This window comes from Cygnus atratus, chromosome 18 (assembly GCF_013377495.2).
Source record: "Cygnus atratus isolate AKBS03 ecotype Queensland, Australia chromosome 18, CAtr_DNAZoo_HiC_assembly, whole genome shotgun sequence".
Taxonomy (NCBI): domain Eukaryota; kingdom Metazoa; phylum Chordata; class Aves; order Anseriformes; family Anatidae; genus Cygnus; species Cygnus atratus.
Genome location: NC_066379.1, coordinates 10,016,672 through 10,041,874, shown reverse-complemented (window position 1 = coordinate 10,041,874; position 25,203 = coordinate 10,016,672). Strand labels below are relative to the sequence as shown.

The 25,203-nt window shown below is 40.8% G+C and overlaps 1 protein-coding gene across 2 annotated transcripts in view; it reads right to left on the bottom strand.

Moving 5' to 3' along the window:
• Positions 1–1,169: 1,169 nt before the first annotated feature.
• The window catches only part of CEP112 (centrosomal protein 112), a 162,377-nt gene continuing 138,343 nt past the window's right edge, over positions 1,170–25,203 (bottom strand). The window contains exons 24-27 of one of the 2 annotated variants that reach the window (XM_035558738.1): positions 19,610–19,699; positions 5,259–5,360; positions 2,915–2,979; positions 1,170–1,608 (exon numbers count right to left, since the gene is read on the bottom strand). In XM_035558738.1, coding sequence (XP_035414631.1) covers positions 1,605–1,608; positions 2,915–2,979; positions 5,259–5,360; positions 19,610–19,699 — 261 coding nt within the window. In that variant the 3' untranslated portion in view covers positions 1,170–1,604. The remainder of the gene's footprint in view (positions 1,609–2,914; positions 2,980–5,258; positions 5,361–19,609; positions 19,700–25,203) is intronic. The other variant, XM_035558739.2, reaches the window with a different exon arrangement.

Below are 25,203 nucleotides of genomic sequence, written 5' to 3'. Positions count from 1 at the left end.
TTAAATTTTACTGCCCACAATTAACTGCATGTATCCTAACAAATTCTTCCTACTAAAATTCATCATTGCCCCAGGCGGGGCTTTGTGGCACCTGCCGCAGCACTTCCTTCCTTATCAGAGCCATGACAACCCCTTATCTCTAATTAGAGGAATCACCTGTTGATTCAAGTAAGGTGGAAAACCTGCGCAGGCCCAGGCCGGGCTGACAAGCAGCAAAACACCGAGCAAGGCCGGGGCCTGTGTTTGGCAAGGAGCTCTCTGCCAGCGCTGCCAGGAGGTGGGGAGGATGGAGCCCAGCCTGCCAAAGCCTTTCCTCATTGATCTCCATGCCAGGTGGAGATAAGAGCACAGCTGGGGCTCGGCAGGACAGCCACCTCCTGCCGCAGGCACTCAAGCCATTGCTTGCGCCATGCACAGGACCCTCTGGACCATGGCACTGAGCACTGGGTGAGGGGGGACAAGCAGCCGTCCCCGCCTGCGGGGACAGGGAGAGCTCTGCTCCCGCAGCCAGTGCTGCAGCTGGACCTCGAAGAGAGAAATTCCTGGCCCCCTCTCAAGCACTCAGGACATGAGCTGTGCCCTGATACGAATGCTGCCGGCAGCATGGTGCCTAGGAAGAAAATGGCTATTCTTGTATTCAGCGTATCTAAATTTACAGATTACAAATGTACTTGGGTACATTCTTGCTCGCGGATGGCCAAGAGATAAGGAAGCTCTGTGCTGAGGAGGCAGAGAGAGCTACGAGGATGGCTCCCTGTCCAGGTCCTTTGGCTTTCCCCCACTTCCCACACCTCATCCTCTGAAAACCCTGGGGCACCTGCTTGGAGGTACCAGGACGTTCAAGAGAGCCTGTGCACGCGCCCACACGGAACCGGGGCCGTATCAGTTATGACTCTTTTTCAATAACGCCGCATAACTGTGTTATCAGTAAGTGACAAAGGACTTTCCTGTGACCAGTGTACGCAACCCCACTGGTAGCTTTATATGCAGTTAACTGGCAACAGTGACTGCATTTGTCATCATGGTGTTCTCATTCATGCTACAATGCTTTTCTTGAAATACAGCATGGAATATTTTCCCAGTTAAAAAAGCCATAAAAAAATATCATATGCACTGTGGCTATTTAAGTGAGTGAGATGCCCAAGCAGGACAATAATGGCAAAACAAAATAGTACAAAATAATATTTTAATATTATGTAAACACATGGACACAAAACAATGTCAAAATATGTTAAAATATCTTGGACAATAATAATAGAAAATGGGATTTTCTTCATGTATAAAAGTGAAAAGAATGGTACTAGGAAGTAGTAACAAAAATATTAGTAGAGGAAACTTTTCCTCTTGGTAAGCAAGCACAGAGTCAAACACGCAGTATATCAAAAGTATAAGTCTGTAATAAGATGATGATAAAAGGTAATGGAAGGAAAATACAACTAAAAAAAATCTGGCACGAGCAATGGATGTGTTCCCATGAACTTCACTGCATTTTGTATGCTAACAAAACAGCCACTGATCTTTGCATTTTAATTACAAGAGCCAAATCTTCAAACCTATTCAAAGCAGTCCATTTGGCAATTGAAGAAATCCAACAGCTCCAGCAGCTACCTGAAAATTAAGAGATTCTCATTAGTTCTATCTTACTGTTCTTGCTACAACACACAACAGGCTGAAATCACGGTTGGGCCCTGTCGCAGCGGGCTCGGTTACGGCTGTGACCACATCTGCAGCCATAGGCACAGGCAGGCTGAAGTTAGTTCTTCACTGACAGATGTCCAGTGTCAGCAAAAAAAAAAGCACTATTTCAGTGAACAAGGGTCCGGTAACTTCAAAAACAAAATTTTGCATGAATGTAGTCTTGGAAAAATATTTGATCAGAACCAGAACTTCTCTGAACAGAAGCACAGAAGCTCCTCTCCTGCTCGCTCTGTCCCCAGCCCTTCCTCTCCACTGGGACGTGCACAGGGCTCCTTCCACCCTCGACTTTTGGTCACTTGTGACCAGGCCTGCTCAATGATTATTCATCGTTTTAAATAGCTATTTTCCTAACTGTGAAGACACTAACTCAAAAAAATTTGAGACAAAATCCATCCCTTTGCAGTGCTACTGCTGTTACTGGAGAGTCTTGAAACTATATTACAGCTTTATATTTACCTAGTTTTCATTTTTTTTTTGAAGTTACCTACACTGGACGTATTGCCAAGAATTTATGACATTTTCAGCTTCCAATTAGCTTTATCTAATTCTTGTTAACAAAAAATTTTGGATTAACATTTTCAGACAACTTCCATGCTGTTAACATCTTTACAAATGTCCAATTATCTTACACATTTTTACACTAATTTTACAAGCACGCATTTTTATTTGCAGAACACCTCATGTGCAATATGAAAGTATCAACAAAGCCAATAAATTTAAAAAGACGGAGTGACTTTACTAGGAAATTTCCTTTTACTCACCTATCCATGTGAATCACTTACTCTAAAGGCACAGCAAGTCTTTTTATTGCTGCAGCACTTGCCATAATTTATATTGGAGGGTGTAAACGTTTGAAAAAAGCTCAGGCTCATGAAGATCCGGTACTTTGAAGATGTGATCTGTAATATTATGCATTGCATCATTGTTTTCTATCTTAAAAGGAGGTGGCATCACCGCAGAGCTGCAGCTGTGCACTGAGCCACTGTCTCATGAACATCGAGGCAAAGCCCAGACTTGCAATGCACCTGCAAGTTCTCTAATCTTGCTCTAATAGTACTGACTAAGCACTGGGAAAATTCTCAGACGCTTGTTTACTGAAAATAAGGATCTTTTAAAACTGCAACCATATTTGAGTGTTTTAATTAAGCCGTAAAACTTCAATAACTGGGATCTACAGGTGTGAAATGGTACAAATTAATCAAAGATAATCACGTACCTCCTGGTGTGGTAGGTATTCAGCTCGGCCTGTAGGGCAGAGGCTCTTTTCTGCAGAACGTTTACCTGTAAAATACATCCCAAATGAAAATGTTGTACAAAATTCTAATAAATAAGTCTGCACTCATTTCATAATGGTGTTTTTCTTGCCTATCGTGCCTAAGTAAATGCAGTAACATTTTAGCTGCATACTGGAATTAATCATAATACTTTACAGAAGATTGTCAGCATGGCTTTCCTGGCCTGCATATCCTCAACACACCAGCTGCATGCTCCCTTTCTTTAAGAACAGAGTCAAAACAGTTTTGAAATTCAGCTTGCGGTAGCATATCGATTACGTGAGGGGTTGGGAACTCCAGTTGCACCCTCAACGCCCATATGAAGCCTGTGCTCTGATCCCTGCACTTCTCCTCTGCTGTGAAGATACTCACCTGTTCTGGATGGGTGCGAAAATTAATGTTTATTAATACACCGTGGCCACTTTTGGACAAATCAACAAGAGCTGACAATTGGGCAGCATACTTTATATTTAGCAATGCTTTTCAAAAACTTTGCCTAAGCATCCAGTATTTTCTTTTTGTTTATTTTTATCGCTGCTCGGGCTTTTACCCAGCCCATGTTCTTCATCCTCCTCCAACAATAAATAATCCTGACAGGTGCAGAGATTCCATTGCCCTTCTTGTCTGATGTTTCAAAACAGGAATTTCAACAATTTTCAAAGACTAGGACACCTGTGCTTCAGAAAAGAGCCCTGCTATCTGAGTGGTCTGTGACTACAGCGTACCACTGGAAATACAGCCAGCAGCTATGTATTTCTGGGATAACACCCAGTTTTTAGTGTGTGTAGTTACTTTTACTCTTTTGAAATGCTGCTGATGCTTACAAAAGCCCTGCAGGTAGATATCAGATTCTGCTTTTTTTAACTCCTTAAAAGGTGTGATACTCTTATATTAGCTCCAGTGTAACGCTTCCTACTAGACAGTGCTAATGGTCAACCACACTTTAAAAATAGCTTTTTACTATCAACTGGAAATAGATTTCCCCACTTGATCCTTAACTCTTTATTTCCCACAAATATTTAAATGAAAAAGAGCTTCACTTCCATTAGGAATCCCTTGAAATGTGGGCAGAGTGCCTGTAACGTAGTGTTGAAGTTTTGGCACTAGCAGCACATAGGAATTTGAAACTTTCCCCTACGAAAATTTCCTACTTCTATTAAAGGCAAACTTTGTCAGTGAAGTGTCTTGTGCTTGGAAGAAAATGCTACATAATAACCCTTATGCATTGTAGAGGAAGGAAGGAAGGGAGCAAGGAAGGAAATAAGGAAGGAAGGGGAAAAAAAGACAATAAAAAGCAAATACATGAAATTACTATCTCCATAGAGAGATTGCATAAGAAAGAGAAATTGAGAGTTTGTAGATCTATAATAGCTTGAAAAATGGTCCTTTAAATTGGTATAAGGCGTGTGCTGGTGCCAAGCCTAAACACGCATGCTGTGTCCTCAGGGCTTTTGCTCTTCTCCGAGCCCTGGGCAGCTCTGAGCCACCACCAGGACTGCCATGGTGTTTCCTCATTTCTTCCCTTCAGCCCAGGACAGATTCCAGTCCTTCCGACCCATGCCTAAAAGCAGTCCTGCACTGGGCCATGTGCCAACACTGCCTGGTTTTTTTTGGAGTACTGTTATTTGACATCTATGATCACTCCTCTTTATTGTTATTTATCCTTCCTCAGACCTTTAGGTGTCTGCGAGTTCAGGCAATGATGATATTTTGCTTTCTTCCAGCTCCTAATAATAATATAATATATCCTAATAGGACAGCACCAAATGACTTCTTTGGGAACCCCACACTAGAAACATAACCAGTTTATTATTTACAACGTAGTTCCCTATTTACAATGAGATTTTGATATTTCTGTTAGCCAGTTTTATGCCTGTTTCATATAAACCATATTGATTCTGCGTTACTGTAGATGAGCTAGTGTTTTGAAACATTTAAGAGAAAGCATTACAGAAGTCCATCAGAATCTCTTTCTACAGGAAAACCTAGAAGTAATACAGCAATCACTGGGACTACTGTCTTAAAAGAAATATCTCACTTGCTTCATTATATAGGCTGAGAAGAAAACAAAATGATTTCTCACTCTTTCGCATCCTTTACAAGCATCCTTTAAACAACTCCTCTAGGAAAAACAGGGTAAGAAAAGTGAGAGCAAACTGTATGCTGTATTTGAAAGGCTGTGAAAATGCTACTGAACACAGCAATATTTTCTACTTTTGACTCTCAAGTGGAACAAAATCTGGCATCAAAAGATACAATATGATAGATAAATGGATAAAGATTTACCTGAGATTTTAAAGATACAATGGTGTCTTCAAGTTCCTGTCTCAAAGATGCTGGCATCAGACTTTTGAGTGTGTTTTCATATTCTTGTCGTATATGGGTCATCTGTAAGAGAACAGAAAAATACATAAAGAGAGGACTACTTTTGGATGTTAGAGAATAACTTTTTTGCTTCTTTTGCCCTATTTGGAGTTCAAGTAAACTCAGAATTGTTAGATCAAGAGAAAGTTAAGAAGAGAGAAGAAAGATCAGCCAAGACCTGTAAAGAGCAAAAGCGGAATAAAAGAGGAAGAAAGGAAAAAGAAAACATGAAAAGGAAATAGTCATGAAAAGGCAATGCTAAGGCATTTGCTGGGACGTAGTCAGAAGAAGGAATGCTACTAGCTTTCCTAAATCTATCTCAGTAGAGCATTTAAGCAGACAAACTGCAGATCGTTAGTCAGCAGGTTTCTAGCTCACAGAAGTTTCTTTTTTGTCTTTAGTGGGATCTTAATCAGGTCAGTGTGTGATGTTTGCCCCTTACTCCCTTAGACAAGGTGACTTACTGTTTCCCGAGAGTTTTTACAAAATTTCTCAGCCTCAGGGATCTTTTAAGGCATTTTTTTGTTCACTGTGCACCCATTTTTCATTGCACTTTGCATCTTCCTGAATTTCATTCTTGGGTGATTGAGGGATATGGGCAAAAGGTTTCATGGCCTGCCAGTACCAGTGCAAGTATTTAAAAACCTGCTTTAAAGTTATTATACACAAAATCTGCAAATTGTTCTTTGCCCCTTTTCACAGATCATGGTTCAATCATGCTTCATGAACTAAGGCAAACCAGTTTATCTAATAGTTTTACAGCGTATTGCAGATAACCTGATAAAGATACCTGACCAGCAAGAAGATTCTGCCTATTTCATCACATAAAATAGCAATATTATCATCTGTACAATTAACTCTCTTCCCATAAGGTGGATACAATTGTATTCTAAAGTGAACTACCAAGTGGAGTAGCACATGTTAGAAATTTGCAAGTAAACAATAGGCAAGAATGTTAACTTGTTTTATTGTACAGCTGGGAGACCTCAACCAACAGGTTCCAGCATCTTCAACATGTTAGGAGAGGAGATGTTTGCATAAAAATCACTACAACTAAAGAAAAACATTTTACTCTGTAACCTTATCCAACAGATGTTGAATTTACAGTACAAAGTGGCGTTAGGTGAGGACAGCTCAATTGGAAGGATTGTGCTTTGGTACTCTATGCTGTGGCTGTACTTGCTGAACCTTGGTGCATGAGTCCCAAGAGCCTTGCTCAGCTTTGCATCTTGCAGGACTATTTGCACGCTTTATTACTTTGCTGAACCAGGGCCTCACATCTGTACTCACCTTCCAATAGGATTAACTGCTTAATTCAAATTAACCAAGCACTTAGGTGTTTTTCTGGATTAGCAGCTGAATATGTAAATAAAGGATGAAAGGGATTCAATATCAGATTAATTTATGAAGTATCTTTAAACTTTCAAATTGATTCTTTTTTCCGATGCATCTACACACCAATGCCATTTTGTGCCGATTCTACTTTAGATACAAAATTTCTTAGATCTGCCATTGTGACCACAAATCAAAACCTTGGTCTCACATCTGAAGAAGCCGTAAGATCTAACTTCCAGCTCCCAGCCTGCTTACACACGTGCTCACACACGTGACGACTGAGCCCAAAGTTCACCCAACGATGTGCCAATTACTATCTTCTGGAGAAAGCAGGGCATGCCAAGCTATGCATTATGCTCAGTACAATTAGCAATGTAAGAGGAATAAAACAATCTGATGAAAATTTTGTCTATGAGTCATTCCAACGTGCAGGAAGAGATCTCCAAATCTCTGTGCAAATAGGCAATTAGAGGCTTTCCTTGTGAACTGCAAGTGATGCTACTATGCAAATACAAAGAAATAACAGGAAAAAAACCACTGTAAGACAGGAAACCTTGTTTGAACTCTGCTAGTATATAAGCCAGTGATCAAAATTTATGCTTTTTAAAGTTACTCCAATAAACTTATTCTACTCTTTCTATAAAGGCTTACAAAGTTCTGAATAGGTGCTTTGCCAGCATAAATACTTTCCGAGCCAACTGCTCATTTGGGTGGGGACCTTGATACAGCAGAAACATGTATTTCAGTTAATTCACATTTCTTACATTTGTTCGTGGTGAGAAAGGAGTAGAAACAGGCAGCTAGAACCGCAAAATGCTTTTATTTCCTCACTGTGAGTGATGAAGGTATATTTCACATGTCCGAGGGTCTGGATGGCTATGCTGGTTATAAACCTATTCCCACCGCCAGCGACGTCCAGTGGAGGCTTCAGGCGTGGGACGGCTCGGGGAGCTCTGCGGGTGCTGGGCTGGCACCGCCGGTGCAGCCTGGCCTCTCCGTGTGCCACAGCTGAAGCCATGGGCACAGCGCTGCCACTTCCCCCAAGTTTTGGGAGTCCCTGAAAACTTGGGCTTGTTCCCTGTCCCTTACTGCATTTGAAGTCAGGACAGACTCCCTTTCACTGCATACAGGCTTAGTGCACGAACCCAATCCCATCCACCACGAACCACCTTTGCTGCACAGCTTTGCGGTGGGTTTGCAGAAGCCCCCAGGCAGACAAATGTCACTTTTAATTACTCAAACTGTCTACAGGCCACGTTCACTCGAGGTTCCAGGCTACGTTCGACCCAACACTTCCTACCACCTTGCTACTACACTGGGGTGACCCAACCAGCAAAGAAAGCCCAGATTTCAAGCCAAACTTGCCCTTAAGCTCCCCATTTACAGTCAATGGGGACGCGAGGAGCTGACCCCGGTGTAACACACTACACCATGACCCAGGGACCTGGGACTCACACCAGCTTCCTTGGGAGCCAGGCCCACAGCAGGGACCCCTTACTGTAATTTTTCCTAGAGGAAAGTCAAGAAGGTTTCATTCTAAATAGACGCAACAACAATTTGCATACAGCTCCATGAGTGAAACAATAATGATCTCATTGAGCACGATCAGTCATTTGACCAGGTCGTTGTTTTTAATAGATTAATCTGCGAGTGTCCTCCAAAGACGTCGCTTTCCCAGTGCTCTTTAATGCTTGCTGTTAGCTCTGCAAAGCACCAAGGGGATTGTTGCTTTTTGATGAAGGTGTTTCTTGGAAAGTCAGGGAAAACACATACTGTGCTTTAAAATACAGTTACGTATGACTGGGTTGGCTGAAAAAGGAGAAAGAAAACGAGAAGCAAGCCCTGGTAGCAGAAGTATTGCTTGGGGCTGGTCTCTTACTAGGTTTTGGAGAGAAGACACACTTCTCGCAGTGCAAACTGTTCTTTGGCATACAACTGCAATTTCTTTGTTCACTAAGACAAAGTATGTTACTTTCAACTGTGCTCACTAATAATTGCATCACAATAAGATGAAAATAAGATCCCAGCTGTTTCCTGTCATAATATGATAAACAACATGCTGATATTTTTGGCTGAGGTTACTATCAAGGTTTATTGACCAAGAGATTAAAATAGTGCATGGCAAAAATCTGAATCACTTCTTAGAACTGACAAATACCACATAGTGGGCTAACATACACTAATTTTAATCGGGGAACGTTTTTTATTTTTTAACCTTTGTTTTTGACCAATGAAAGCTACGTCTGCAGGGATTGTGTGTGTGCATGTGCACCTTAAAGGCTTTTTTGTTCTTTTATAGCCTCAAGCCACCGCCCTAGGATCCACAAATACCATGTCTCCTCTTGTGCTCGAAAGATGTTTAAAATTGCAATTCTTCAGCCCTCAGGAGGGTTTTAGTCTTCTGGATGAGGATAGCTCTATTTCATTTACTGTTGTGTTCGTTTTCCTTCAGTCCTGAGAAAGCCTTTTTAAAATTCATTTTGGTGAGTTGATTTAATCCAAGAACCCCCAGGAAGGTTTTATAGCTTTTAATATTAAGCTGCCACACTGCTCTTTGTTTATTCAGCTTGGTGGCTACCATATGAGGTTTAAAGTTTTACCATCAATCATCTTTGGTGTCAGTAAAACAACCGAAAGCTGAAGTTGCCATGCAGAGATCACCTATGGTTAGTCACAAGAAATTAGAATAAAAAGGAGAGAAATCTTCACACAATTATACAAAGTGATACAAAAAGCAGGGAAGTTATAACTGCACAGACTACAACAAGATCTTGTCATAGCTGGTAACCAACCGTTCCCAAAAGAGATAAAAGTTGGATTCAGTGCTCAGCAGAGAAATACAGCACTGAGTTTCCAATCTGAGCAGTCAGGCCTGGCCCAAGAGCGTTTCAGTACAGTAAGACAAATTTCACTTTTAATGCTTCTCTCCTGTGCTTTGCTCTACAGCCACAACCACACCGTGTTGGATTTAGGTTGCTCACAGCCAGCTCTCCCTTTCTTTCTTTTGAGAGATCTGTGATGCCAACTTTATCATCCGGAGCATACTGGCCCTGGGGACTCCAGGTAGTGCAACATCCCCCTCTCAAAACGTTAAAAAAAAAAAACACAAATGCAATCTTCTCCAGATCTCCCAACTGTAAATTACTTGATTTGAACCAGAGGAACATAAGGGAAATGCAAATGAAACACTGGAGTGAATGTTGCCAAAGCAAAGGAAGCTACCACAAGAGAGTTGTTCAAGTTCCTATTAAAAAAAAAAAAGTCTCGTCTTGAAGGGCATGAAGTTAACTTTTTGTTTATGTCAGATAAGAACTGAAAGACAGCTCACTTAACTTGGGTTTCGTGTTTTTTTAGTATCTTAATTTCTGCCTGCTTGTAATATTTGTGAAGGAGGATAATTCCACGTGTGCCAGGAAATACTAGGATAGTGACCAAAAGGTATAATTAGGATCAGGTAATTATTATCAAATTTTCTCCACATTTCAGGGGAGTAAGATGAGATAAGCTATTTCCTGTCTCTCTCAAATTCTTTCCTGCATTATTTGAACAATGACGTGGCGTAAAATGATGTTATAATGATGTTCAAAACAGAAATCTCTTTAAAAAGTTTGTGCATCTGTTCTGCAGTACAAACCTCTGCAGAAGACATGAAAGATGTGTTGTAATAAATCTGAAGACAGGTTAGGGTACCAAAAAGGGAAAAATAACTCCTTCAGCCTTAGGCAAACCATTTAATCTCTGACTAAAGTCTCATCCTAAATGAGGATAATAATAATATTGCACAGGTCAACTTCATTCAGGTGATGTGAGGATGGCTGAAGTAATTTTCGGAAAGCAGTTTGAAAAGGGCAAGTGAAGGACAAATTACCACGATGCCATCCCAATTAAACAAACAAAACAAAACAAAACTGCACACACAACCTCCCCTCCCCCACAAAAAAACCCCAACCAACCAACCAACTGCCACCAACAAAAAAGAATATCAAAGTAATGATTAACTTCAGTTTGTTTCTGTTCTCCCTAATTGCAGAGCCTCCTCTGCTTCTCAGCACTCCTAAGCCCTATGTGAATACAGCTCTGCTCCCCCCAAACTGCTGAGAACTATATGGGCGCCTTCCTCCATCGCCCTGCCTGGGGAAAGCTGCGCCATCTCTGCAACCAAGGAACAAAATGCACCAAAACCTGTAGTTCCTTTCCTTAAGGTTCTGATCTCTCACAGTTCTGCTGTGGAAGAATAATTACGGCTTGAAATCTTCTCAAACAATTTTTGACAATGAGGAATCAAGTGATGTATTAAATTTTTTTTTTCAATGGAGGAGAAGGCCACTTCATTTGTCATTTCACAATACAGGCAAATACGAATATCCGCTGCTTTTCAGTCCTCATCCTCTCTTGTTTCAGCCAGTGGGAGCTTCTATTCTTACTGTGAAATGTATGTTGAAATATGGTTCTTACAGATTTAAAGAAATATTATGCAATTTGATACAACCGTTCTCAAGTTCTTAAGAAAAGTAATGAACACCATAAATTGCATGAACACGGTGTGGCTGAGAACAGTAACTAAGCAAGATCAGCTGAGCAAGTTATTTTGTCAAGTGTGCACCATGTTGTTCTCCACGGAGAAAATACTGCTGGAGAACCTCGTCTGTTCTGACAGTTTCAATAAAACAGAAATTGGTAGCATAGCTGTCCCCTTTGTTTTTCTGTCTTTAGCTAGTAAACCATTTGAGCATCCAAAATATTCTTGCCTTGGTGTTTCACTAACCCGCAGGGACCGCCGGTTATGCCAAGCTGCTCGCTGCACACTGAGCTTTCTGCTCGGTTAGTTTCTTCCAACCTGCATTCAAGAGGCCTTATTACTTCAGGGGTTTGTATTTTGATATCTTTCTGTTCTTAACCAAGATCTCCCACCTGGAAAATCCTGTTTGCAGTTAGGCAATGCGAGCCTATGTAATTCATAACTGCAAAGGAAGGGAAGTCAGGCAAAACTTTAAAAAAAAAATGCAGTGGGCTGCATATGGCAAGAACAGCATTCTTGGGATTACGCGAGTTGGAGAGGAATAAAAGCTTTCACTGTCAACACCATGGAACAACCAGGAATGCTGTGGCTAGAAAATTTACGCTGTTCTCTCAACCTCCCCCTCTGAAGGGCTCCTCTATTGTTCCAGTTGGGATTTGGAGGATCCCTGACTTCTCCCCTCCTTCGAGATGACTCACTGCAGATGCCATCCCTGTCCCTGAGTGGTATTTCCTTCAGCTCTTGTCAGTGCCATCCTTTCATCGGCTGGAGAGGTCATAACTGCGCAACAAGTGGTCCTCCTCGTGTAAGAGCAGGAATCGAAAGCAGCCCCGGAATCGTGGGGCCAAATCTGAAGACACATGGTACTCATTTATGGCTCTGTCGATGGCAGAGAATTTTAAATAGTCTATCAAGATAATTAAGTCTGAAATAAAGCTATAAGCATCTTTGACACTGCCATGGGAATGTATTTCTGTATTTCAGCTTTACATTCCAGCATGTGTTACCTTCTACATAATCCTTTCCATCCTGGGGTGGTTCAGCAAGTCAAGGTTTCGGTATCTGATAGGAGAGGTGCTGAGTGCTCACTAATGACGGCAAGAGCTGACAAAGCTCAGCAGCATGCGGGATTAAGCTCAGTATTTTCACACTGTCTGTGTGAACACACAAATCTTTGTAGATAAGCTACTTTTACCATCACCATTTCCCCTCTTTCAAGAAGGAAAATTTAACCAGCATCTCGACTGGAAAGCAAGCTGCCGGATTTATGAAGCATCACAGCTGGTAAGTCTATAAACTTTGAGCACAGGTGAGCAGGGTAGTGCAGGAGAGAACTACAGCGGCACCTCCCCAACCTACTTCTGAAAGATGGCACTTGGTGCTGATCAAACTGCAAACAAAATAATACTTTAAAATTCAGGTGATGTTAAAATCAGCAATAAGCTGGCCTTTCTTCAGTCCTTTTCAGTTCCATCCAAGCACCTCGTCACCTGTTAAAAACGAACAGGGTAATTCGCTAACTGACCACACATCACTGAGAGCCTGACCTGGAGATGCGAGGTCTGTGTTCTTTTCTGCTGTCATCCAGCTGGCTCCTCCATGCAGTGCCACTTCTCCTCTTTTAGTTCCCTGCATTAAATGCCACCATCACTGTCCTTTGTAGTTGTACTTAAAACTATCCCAGGCACACTTGTGATAGAACACAATTCCTTTAATTGATAATGCGCAAGCAAACCACAGATGCTCTAAAATGATGTGCTGCTCTTTTATAAGTAAGCTTTCTTTCTCATTCACTCCTATTTAAGACGAAGAGCTAGAAAACTGTCAAGTTAAAATACTCTCTAATTCCTGCATGCTGGCATATGCTTCTATTCTTCTTTGGTGAAAATATTTTTTCTCCTTTCAACGGTTTGTTCTCTACTTTCTGTGTTAGTCTCTTTCTCCAGCTGGCCACTTCATTCCAATAATTCATTCAGTCCTATGAAGTAGGCATACATTTGTGTTTTTTCCAGTCGTGTCTGATTACCAAAGCTAACATTTGATCGCTGACTTCCACACAATACATTATCATCATCTACCTCTTTTTCCTTTGACAGTTTCACAGTTGGTGAGAGCCTTCTCTCCTGCAGTTCCTGCCATATGGAGCTCCCGGTAACTTTCAACTCTATTGATTTCCAGTTCCTTTCAAATCCCACCTGAAAATTTGTTTTTCTGTGCTTGAATCTGAGCTGCTTCTTCCTTCTGCTGTTTTGAAACTTTATGCTATACAGCATGCCATATTCTGTTTAATTCTGCTTTCCTTTCATAGTAGGCTGTTAAAGAAAATGCTATACAAGACGCAAAATATGGCAAATGCAAAGTTCTGATTTATTGTAACCATCTCAGACTTAATTAAAGATTGGAGGGGCACTATTGTATCAAAGTGATTAATGAATATATCAGTGGAATTGTATGCATGGTAGGCATGAACCTACTAGAAGTAGTAGAATCAGGCTCCAAATAATGACAGTACTGATTTTATGGTACTGTAGTCAGCATTGCCATGCACCTACAGCTGCACCTATATCCATGAAAGGTCCTTCATGAAATATAACTAGGGTCAGCGTCATTCTTCCTGAACAGCCTCTGTCAGGAAGTGCCAAATAAGAAAGAAAATGTAAGAAATAGATGTCTTTGTCTGCATATGCCAAACAGACAGACCAGCTGCTCTCACTTATTTCAGATTCTTTGCTGCTTGTATGTGGCCTTCCAACAACTTCTTTTCCATGAAAATATTTTAAACTTTAAATTTGTCCACCGTAAGTAGTCAGAAAAGAAATCTGCTGTCTGCAGATATTGAATCAGCAGATCTTCAGGTGCCAGCCTGCGGGGAGCTATGCCATTCGGGCTGCTCTTTTACATTTTTCACAAAACGTATACATTTCTTGAAATGCTTTATGAAAGGAAAAGAGCTGAAGTATGCAGTACCCTCCTGTTCGGGGTGCTGGCAGAGCAACAGATGAAACAGAAGGGAGAGAAGCAAATGGGCACAGAGGGAAGGACCCTCCCTCAGCACGCGGCGCTCTCCAAACACAGCCTCCCCGGTACGTGCTGGTCGCATGCAGAAACCTCAGGAGCTGTTTGAACGTGACGTTATTCGGTGTCAATCTTCTTGCAAGTCACAATAGAAACTTCTTTTGGATGCTCACCTTCTTCCCCACTGCAGCACAGCCCGCTGAGCCCCGATGCCAGCGCAGGCTGCCCGAGGGGTTAACTGGCAGCTGCTCCGCAGCCAGCGCCAGGGCTCCTCGCTGCGAATCGCTTCTGTGGTTAAGATCGTTCAGATCTACACTGAGCTTCCCATTTCTGTGGGAGCACAAACGGGTCTCTGGGGGAAAATTCTGGAAGGATGTCAACGCCGTGGGTTGAAGCAACCAGAGCAAATGGTAGAATTTCATCACCACCTCCAGTGCGTGCTTACTGTTTGTTTCTCAGTTTCCAAAGGGCTCAGCAGCTCTGCAAAACAAATACTGTCTGAATCCTCTTCACCTGCAGATTGGCCACAAAGCAAAGATTTTATTTTAAATGCCCAACCTAGAACCACAGAATCATTTAGACAGGCAAGGACCTTTAAGATCATCAAGTCCAACTATCCACCTAAACTACCGCTTATTAACCTGGTTTTAGATGACTCCAGTGTGTTCTGAGAAAGACAACTCTTTGAGAAAGTCTGGAGATCCAAGGATCACGTTTTAATCATGAGAATTCAAGGCACAGGCCCTGGCGTTTGCAGTTATCTGAGGCACCTGAGCTGGAAGTCCTCATGCGACAGGGACGAGGCTGGTTTGGAAGCAGACTTCCTGCTGTAGCTCACCATGGCCAGATGGAGGAAATTCCTCTCCTTCCATGTCATTTTTCCAGCACATACATAAAGCTTTGGCAAAGTCGTGGGAGCAGCCATGGAACTGTAAAGGCAGGCCAGGACAATGGAAGAGAGGGCAAAGATTTCCTGTGAATTTTCTGTGCATTTAAAACTCTACGGTATCTTTGAAATAAAAAAATATGGAAAGATGGACAAAAAGCTCTCAACAGAAGGGACAATATTACTCAAGTCTTCCAGCCTTTGTTGCCTTAAGAATTATTTGGGGCGCATACCCTGGACATAGGCTTATCTTGCTCATCTCTGTCTTGCTGTTTCTTTACTCATAGCTCCTGAAATCTGCAGACAGTAGCACCATTCTCATCAAGGATAAGGTGTGGCAAATGTTAGAAGTTCCCTGTGCTACACAGCAGCTAAAATTTCAGAATGATGCATCACAGCATTCATCTGAGAACAAATATATTTAGTTGGCATGGAAACAGTAAGTTAGGCTGAATGTGGTAAATATCCAGCAGTCATAAAATATTGAGCAAGTCAGAATAATAAACATTAAAAATGAAAACTCGCTGAATGCTTTTGAATCATAGCTCTTTTACAATTATCACTCCTGTTGTCATCTGAACACAAGTGAAACCCACTTAACAAACTAAGCCGTTCCATTTTACTCCAAATACTTCTACAGCATCGTTATTCAGATAACTCTTTTCTCCCTCTTTAATAATCTACTTGAGAAAAAAGAAATTAAAGGGCGGGAAACCTATATTGGATTCCCCTTCCTTTGTCAGTAATATTCATGAATTGAACATAATTGATTTTCTGTCTTCAGAGAATCTCTCTCTTTAAGTCTCTAATTGTGACTTGGCAGTTTGGAGGACTATTCCTATGGCTCGAATACCTATCGTGATGTTACCTTGATTGTTCTTGAACACGACGAACTTTTTTTCCCCCTGTATCATCCCCTTATTAGAAATTTTGTGTCATACCCAATCCAGCCCTATAGCTACAAATATTAGACCGAGGAATGAAAAGAATAGACGTGCTCTTTCTGAAGAAAATCTTGCATCCTTTCATGCAATTATCTAAAGTAAGATTACTGGAGTTTCCTACTGTTCTGAGTTGTGTTGATTATCCTCACCAAAAGGAAATTGAAATTAAATGAGGTATTTTAAAGAAATCTAGGTAATAAAGCAAGAACAAGATCACTACCATGATTTTTTATACAGGCCCCAATTCAGCAAAATTCTTTGCACATGCTTAAACTCCCATACTCATTGAGGCACATGCTTAACCTCTTACTGATGCGTCATATTTAATTACACCTACACAGGATGTGAAATCTGCTGTATGAACAATTTGGATTTTTTAACTATGACTGACAACCGCATCGAGCTGTATAATTCACGGAAGAGAAACATTTTTAATAGAATGAAAGGCATTTCTGTCAGATATCTTGTCTTGCATTAGATCCGCGCACATATCAGAGGCAACCACGCAATACACTACAAGAACTATACTGCAAGTATGGTACAGGAACATAATCTAAACGGCATCAGTTTCCATATTTTACGTATTACTGAGATATAAGAAACTTCATCATTGGTTTGCAAAGAAAAGGTTTTGGTGCACCCAAATTTTCTAGGAACCTTTTTAGACTGCTTTAACTGTCTAGGGACTATATATCAAGAAACATATATATATATAAAGCTCTATATTAAGGGTGAGTTACACTTTATTTACGGCTAGCTTGTCACTTGCCATGAATGCACTTACATACATCTCAAGAGGTCAGACATCTAATTTTTGGAAAACATCCAGCATTTCAACATGAAGAAAGATGATATAGCCAATTCTGAGACTCAAGTCTAGAAATAATAGTACTGACCATGGGCACCATTGCCCTATATAGGCATGCTTAGCAGAGACAGGAGATCCTCTATTGAAAGGATGCAATGATTTAAGTTAGTCAAAATGGGAATAAAAAGTGAAAGTATTGGAAACGGTACAATGAATGAAAACCGCTTTTGACAAATGTACGTTCATTGGGACTGCAGCATGTCATTCGCATAATGTTGCCATGCTGCAGCATGACAATCTGTCCCACTGGTGAAATGACACAGACAGACCATGATTGCTTCTACTCACACCGTAAGAAGATTGAAAAAGTAAACAGCAATAAACACAAGTTCATACAATAACACGAAATCCTGGAATGGAAAGGCTCCATAAAAACAAGAGCTCCTCAGAGCTGCAACGCCATGCTCACCCCCAGACAGCTCACGGCTTGCCATCAGAGTCCTCCTAAGACGCTTCTCCCCTGCTATTTACGTGACAGTTTATGTCAGTGGGTTGACTCTGCCTCTCCGGATAATTATCATACGGAAAGGTTAACTCTGTGCAATCACCAGAGGGTTACTGGCACAAAAAGCTAAGCTCTGTGGGTCTGTCAGTCACTCCTGGAGCCTGAAGAGTTATAAGGACACTGCACTGAGAAGAGACAAACATGGAGCACTGAGATACCACCCAACTAGCCATAACGAGAAACAGCTTTTTATTTTTAATTAAAAGCACAACAAAATGTTTTTTCATGTCTCATTCATTTGTTTGTTGTTGTTATAGAATCAAAACACAAGATTTTTCCTTTTAATGAAAAACAGAAGCTGCTTAACCCTCTCTCCTCCTTATTTGCAGACATGTAAAAGCTCAGAAGAGTGGCCTTTGTAACAGTGCCAGCGCAAATTTTGATGTTTTATGCAATCCTGACACAGGGAATATTTTGTAAAAGCAAGAGAGCAAGTTGTAAGTTACTGCCTTAAATATTTCAGCTCCCTAATCAGCTGAGGAGTCATCAGCTGCTGTTAAGGCTTGATGAACATGCTCGCAGGTAGTCTGTCCTCAGCATAATGATGGGGAATACACCAGAGCTGTCACTTTTGCCTTTTTCTTCTGGACAGAAATGTGTAACTAGGGGATTAACCAGTCACAGCGGAGACACGCTAACAACTTGCAAAATGGGTGTCTGCCTAAAAAACCAAAGGCACCTAAGCAAGAACTGTCTCAACAGACGCAGCCTGTTCAGGAAGTCTCAGTGCAGGAGTGGCAGGGACAGCACTGCAGAGGAACTCGGATGGGAGCATCACCACAAATCCCCCAACATCGTACTGCTTTGCAGAAACAGCTCTGAGCTGGGTGATGCAGCAGTGTCATTTAAGTAACATTTCTGATCCATTTATACTGAGAACTGTTCCCTCCCAGCAGAGCTGGTCCTTCATTAAATCCACCCGGGCAGGGTATTCCTGCAGGTGGGTTTGGACATGGAAATCTCCTATGAGAAGACCTCTGAGGCAGAAAGGATAGTCCACACTGCCAATCCGCGTGTTTTTACCTTTTTCCTTGGTATTTCATCAGTCATTTTTTTGTTTCTCCTCCTAGATACCCTCACAGAAAGGGTCAGAAAAAATGCCAAATAGCAATACCAAAGATTAAAGAAAAAAATAACAAAAATAAGGCATTTGCTAGAGTACCATCACTTCACAGCGTTCAGGCCAATGTTGTTTCCCCGGAGGGACGACCTTGCACCAAATAGTTAATTTCCCTTCTTTTCTGGGAGGCTGAAGCTGAAATGCAATGCTTGTAGGCCGGCCACCGATTACACTGAATTCCCCATTGCAGCTAGGGGTGAACGTGGCCCAGCATCTACGTCTGTGAGGCAGAAGTGGAGAGAGAGAAGCAAAGCTTATCACTGGTTTTCCTAAGCACAAGTACCTGAGGGTAAACATGGGGGGCGAACGAGGGCTCCTATCCACAAGCAGGCTAATGACAACTGGGGGGAAATATTTGCAATTCATCATGATTACTTTTACAACCACCCCAAGTTGCTCCACAGTTATGCATACTGTTTGTGCACCGCCAAATAAAGTTCTGAAATGCTGCAAAACCTCATTTGTATTGGAGATCTGTAAATCTGTATGCGATTCAGATATCCACAACCTCGACATTTTCCTGAATACATCAATTTAATTTGGTTTAAAGGCAGATCATTGGCTTTCTGTTTCAATACCACTCTGTAAATTACATGCACTCTTTTGCTTGAAGCACACTAAATCTCTGATTTCACTGAAAGTGTCCACATTAATTTTAGCAGTATTAATCATATGGAAGTGTTTACAGACAACATGCTAGGACAATGAATGCATAAGATCAGCAATAAAGATTATTTTTTTATCTCAGTTATTGTCCAATTATAATTCTCTTAATACAAGCCATTAACAAACAGGTTAGAATAGTCCCAGGAACCTATGGTAAAACAGTGCAGTCACTGGAAAATAAATGCATCATTTAACAGCTAGAATAGTTGAAATACCAACTTGAAACAGAGAGCAAGAGATAAGTATTTGCCCGTAGGGCTCAGACAGTTTAATTCTCTTTTATTAACAAAAACAGAAAAGAAAGCTAGCTGAAAATTTTGCAGGAAAAGATGTGCTTTTGCTTTGAAGCAAGGTATTATTTTTAACCATCGAACCCCCTTGCCCAAGGGGAGAGGACTGGGGAGAGCAGCCCTACCTGCATGTGGGCCTGCAGCTCCTTGTGTTGCAGCTTCTTCTCTGCGGCGCGCGCCTGGCTGCGGTAACTTTCCGCTTCGTCCTGCAAGGCCTGAAACAACACCAAGGGGTGCAAAGCACACGTGAGAAATGTGGAATGACACAAAACCTCACAGGCAACACGGCGCAACGATCAGTTGCGGGATCTCTGTCAGCTTTTGGTTAGTGTCTCATTTGTGCAACCTGCGCTTCCCGGGAAGGCTTTTGCAGTGTACCAAAAACTCTTCCTCAAAGGCAGAAGAAGAGCCCTCTGGAAATCCCTGTCTGGAATTTCAGTGAAATCGCCTTCCATGCTACTGCAGTGGGAAAATCGCTGAGCCGAGGGGCTCCCCTCCTGCCCTGCAGTGGAGTCGAGCATGTGAGCAACAAACGCAGCATAAATGGCAATAAATAAAGGGAATATTATGATCGTGTCACTTTACCACAACCATCCAGTCTCTCTTTAGTTCAGAAATAATCACTTCTAAACCGAGCTCGTAAAATACATTGACAAATTTATTTTGTCATTATTGTTCTTCTTATATATTTATTTTTATTATGGCAGCCCCTGAGAGCCTTGATCTTTTTGTTATGTGCTTCACAAAAGAAAAGTCATGCCCCAAGGAACTGATAGTCTGTGTTATTTCTAACAGATACACACCAAACAAACAATACAAAGTTTCAAAGATTTTTTTTTAAAGTTTCCTAGCCATTGTTGGATGTTTGAATACACACTTAACGTTTACTTACACACTTACTAAAAGCTTAGTTATGTTGTCAGCCTGAATAAAGGCATTGTTAACTGCAAGTGCTGACTTGAAGCAAAGTGCACAATGTGGATGTTAGATTGACATCAGCACAGAGGCGGCTGTGGCAGCAGAAAGGGAATATTTTGAGCTATCTTTTGTATGCCAGGAAATCAGGGCACAGCTACCCATCGGCTGAAAAGCGTGGAGCAGGGTGAGGACCGGCTCTGAGCAGGGACCTGCCCTGGGGATACGCTACCAGATCCACTGAGGTGCCTCCGGGGTGGCTGTTTTAAAAGCTGAGCTGCTCGGAGAACTTGTGCAGGGTGTGCTGCAAAGGAGGGCCCAAGAGTCCCTGGAGTCCTGGTGCCTCTTGCAGGACACGTGGCGTGGTTCTTGTTCTCATGCTTCCTTTCTCATTCTCGTTCGCTTCCTCAAAGCAGAATGCCCGTTCGTAAATCAGGATCATTAAAAGTACACCAGTACGAAGATTTAACAGAAAAAAACCCTTGCTCCTTCTACAGCACTGAAATACTGTGCTCTCAAATTATTTACGGGATAAAATTGCTATGGAGATAAGATAAGAGGACTGCTTATGATAGATCTTGCACATTGTTTTGAAGTGATGCCAGGCATTAACTTTAAAGTCTTATAGCTATAAGACTATAACATGTTCGAATGCCAAAAAATTTAACCAGACCCAAGCATGAACTTCAAATCTGCCCAGGGACTTTTATGCTATCATCACTTCTGAGAAATGTTAAAATCCAGTCTTGAATATATGACTGATCTTCAACACTCAACAAGTTTTGCAGTACCATTCATTTGCATGAATATAATTAAACATGTGTGAATTGGAGGCTTTTATTTTGTACATTTAATATCGTAACTTAAAATACAAACAAGCCTACCTTGTTTTAAAACTTAAAATGATCAGGTTGTACAACGTGGAAATGTAACACACAAAGAGCAGGGCACTTGGTGTATTGGAAAGATCACTAAGGACCAAAGTAATTTGACAAAATCTTCCTGTAACACCCAAGTGTCCAGGCATGACCAGTACAGGCCAGCTCTGAGGAGCATTCACAGAGCACACCTGGGTAAACTACAAAGTCAGATCTGCCTTCTGCTGCTTCCACGTGATCGGGTTATAAAATCCAAACAATTTGGCACGGTGAAAAATAAGGATTCCCTCCAAGCACTCAGGAGCAAGTTTGACTCTCTCACACAACTTTGAAGATGACCAAGGCGTAGCGTATATACACATCCACTTCTGAGTGTATATGCATGCATTTGTCTCAGAGAACAGGTATCTATCACACTCCCTCACAGAAATCCACAGGTACTGAATACAAAATGGATGGATTATTTTTACTTTCCTACAGCAGACAAACATACTTTGCAGAGCATAAATTGAGAGGTTCCCCTATATCTGAGGGTTTGTGATACATCTTCAAGTAATTTCATTTGGGAAATTCAGATGACACATAGCCTTTGTTAGGTCCACCTAGTCTAGGCAGTATTTGTCAGCATGGAGCATACATATTCCATTTCACTCAGAGAGCAATGTCTTAAACAAGTACAATTTAAAAATATGTTTTTTTTTTTTTTTTTTTTTAGCTATTGCATACAAGTATAACGAACTATGAAGTCTTATAATTATCCATTCATCAGTTGTTGAAACCAATATACTGTGTGAGTTGACAAACTTTTCCAATCACAACTAGCTGTTGGCACCTTTTGTATTGGGGCTGCAGAAAAGACTAAGGCCTCCAATCAATCACAGATGCTTTTAACTTTACCATTTTTTGACTATTGATGGTGAACCTAAATGTGTTGCACACGGGCTCTCCTGCCAGTCACTTTGTAGTTTTGTTTATAAAGGCTGCCCTAGGAGTAATTCAGTGTTCATTTGGATATTTCAGCCTTCGACTCTGCACCAGAACAACCTAGTAAAACCAAAAGATCAGTACTTGATCAAAGCCATGTGAAAAAAAAAAAAAAAGTAACATCAAAATCTCATGGTTGCTGTAGATTCCTGCATGTGATTATCTCTGAAAATAGTAATTAGAAGCAAGCAAGATTGTTGCCCATGATTTTAATTTTCTAGGAGGAATCATGATGGCTGTCATGAATAATGCACCCTTTCGAAGATCACATTGAAAAATGTCTCTACTGTCAAAAAAGCTTAACATGCAGTGGTCAGAGGCTGAATGCTGATAGCAATTCCTGAAGCCACCCAGCTCCACCAAATCTTTCCTGTGTCTGACAGATAAGTTTTCACCATGTAGAAAGCTCTTAAAAACAGCAGATGACTTATCCCAGGTACACCAGAGAACACCTCTTTTGTAAAATTAAACAGTTTGGTTTGGTTTAGAAATGCAGTTTTTATTCCACAGCTTCAAAGTGTCAGCTTTTGCCCAAAGAATAACAGTACTTATGGTTAATAGATACTGAGATGAAGAAAAGACATAGAAAAAAGTAAAAAAAAATTGGCCAATTTTTGAGTGTCAGAGGCTTTTTTTCCCCTGAATGGAAAACAAAGCCTAACTTAATAAGTTCAGTTTTTCCAGGTACAAAATTAATCCCCTTCTCTCATCTTTGCTAAGTTGGCTTACATCACTGTTACAAAGACAGTATTTTTTTTTCAGTTAAACCCGCTTTCAAATGCCATGTAAACATGTTTGCTGTTGAAAGTCTACACCATACCTGACCTTGGAAGTGCTTTGTGTTGGCCTGAGAACAAAGAAATGAAATGTTTTGCTTTCCAGCCCAGATATCCTACGCTTTGAAAAGCACTTAAAAATGTAAATGAGATAATAAGCTCTACTGCAACAATGTGGGTGAATTACAGCTGTATAAAAGGAACATTCATTTGATTTATTTCTAAAAATGGAAAGGATCCTAAAATAAATGTATAATGTAAATGTTTTGGTCACATACGACATTGGGAGACATGAGAGGGATGGAAGAAAAATGTAATGGTTTTGAGAGTATGCCACTGAAATATTGCTGTCATATTTTGGGACCTCAAGTGGAGCCGGTGGATGAGTCCAGTATTGTCACTGTGATAGATGACATGTTTGGTTACCGGCTGATCTGAAAGGAGAAATGAACAGCTGAGCTTCATTTCCAGCGAGGCACTGTTTTCCTATTATTCTATTGTGGCTTGATTATCATCAGTAAAATGGTTAATTAAATTTTATTTCAAACTCAACTTTGCTCATGGTAACTGAGAGCACTTGGGAGACAAGAGAGAGGCACATGTGGAATTAGTGCTGAGCTTGGCCTGTGCAGCTCGCAGAGATGATGATGCATGAGACCAGAGGAATTCAGCCTGGCTTCTGGATGCCAGGCTGAGGCTGCAAAGGATTTCTTAAAAAAACAAACAAAGAAACAAACAAACACAAAAAACCCTAAACTTGTAAAGTGTATAGTCTTGACAGGGAGCCACAGAGAAATAAAAAGGTATGATGCCAGCATTACAAAATCCCCTTTCATGGCAGGAATACGTTTTTGGCATTAGTTACAAGGCTTAATCTAAATCAACTAAAAGCGGGTAAGAGAAAGATTTCTACGAATCACATGAACAAGTATGAAATGGGAATATATGAAGGATTTAGTCCTTAACACATGAAAACTGACTTGATTATCCTTTAATCATAGGATGTTTCAAAAGAGAAGTGCTGGATTCACTGAAAAAAAAATCAGTTCTGGAAGAATTACATAAACAGAAATCATAATTACTTTGAATTGCTCAGTATTAATCGTTACTGTGGTGACGCCGTATTTACAAAAGGTGCAAGATTTCTTCTTCTTTGACCTAAAATAATGTCATATTTTTGGTGGGCTCCTGAGTGTAGACAGGGCGTGATTCCTGCTCCCACCACACCAACAGCAGGTCTGGGATCACAATGAACCTGGTAGATGTCTCTCTTTGGTACTGAGGGTTGAATAAATAAGAGGTATTTACATGGAAAGGAAAATCTTCTAAAAATGTTAAAAAAAAAACCACGTATTTTTATTTTGAAACTAAAAGTGTCTGCAGAAAAGTCATAGAGCGTCATGCTCAGATTATGCCAGGTACTAGCCCAGTCTTTTATTGATAGACTTATATAATATCTTGTTGGCTCTAACAGCACCTCTGCACACACAGATGTGCATCTGTATCAAGAAGAGACTTCAATATTTATGACCAGTGCAAAGTTAATACTACTGCTAAAGGTAGTAATAGTTAGCACTTTTCATCTTCAAAGAATTTTTCAAACATTACCAAATTAATATAATTAGTTAATGAAAGATGCAGTAATAAAAGCTACCATAATTACCTACTGTAGTTTTAATTATCTCCTTACTAATGTGCACAGAAGAAGGCTTCCACTTTACATCCTCAAAACATGTGCCAACAATAATTTTGAATGCAGGCCCCTCTTTAAGTGTCTTCTAAATTCAAATTACATCCATTGATGTGTTTTCTCTCCCTGTTCATGAGAAGAAAACCTAGCTCTGCAAGCCTAAAGTAAATCCATGTGAATGTTAACAAAAATTAAAGCAAATTTTGTTTCAGAAATATATATGGAGATGCTTTACAATTATGTTATAGAAATGCCTGATCTTGAGTACCTTTATCTCTCCATGCAGCTGTAAGTATGAGCTGTCTGGGCAAAAACTTCTTTATACTAGGTGGTCTCACAATTTACAGTGTCAAACACAACTCTTATTTAAAGAAAGCAGGCCAAGTATCCCATCAGAATTAATCTCAGGTATTTATTTTCTACCTAACGTTCTATACTCACATATGTTTTTAAAGCAATCATTATTTCCTTTAAAG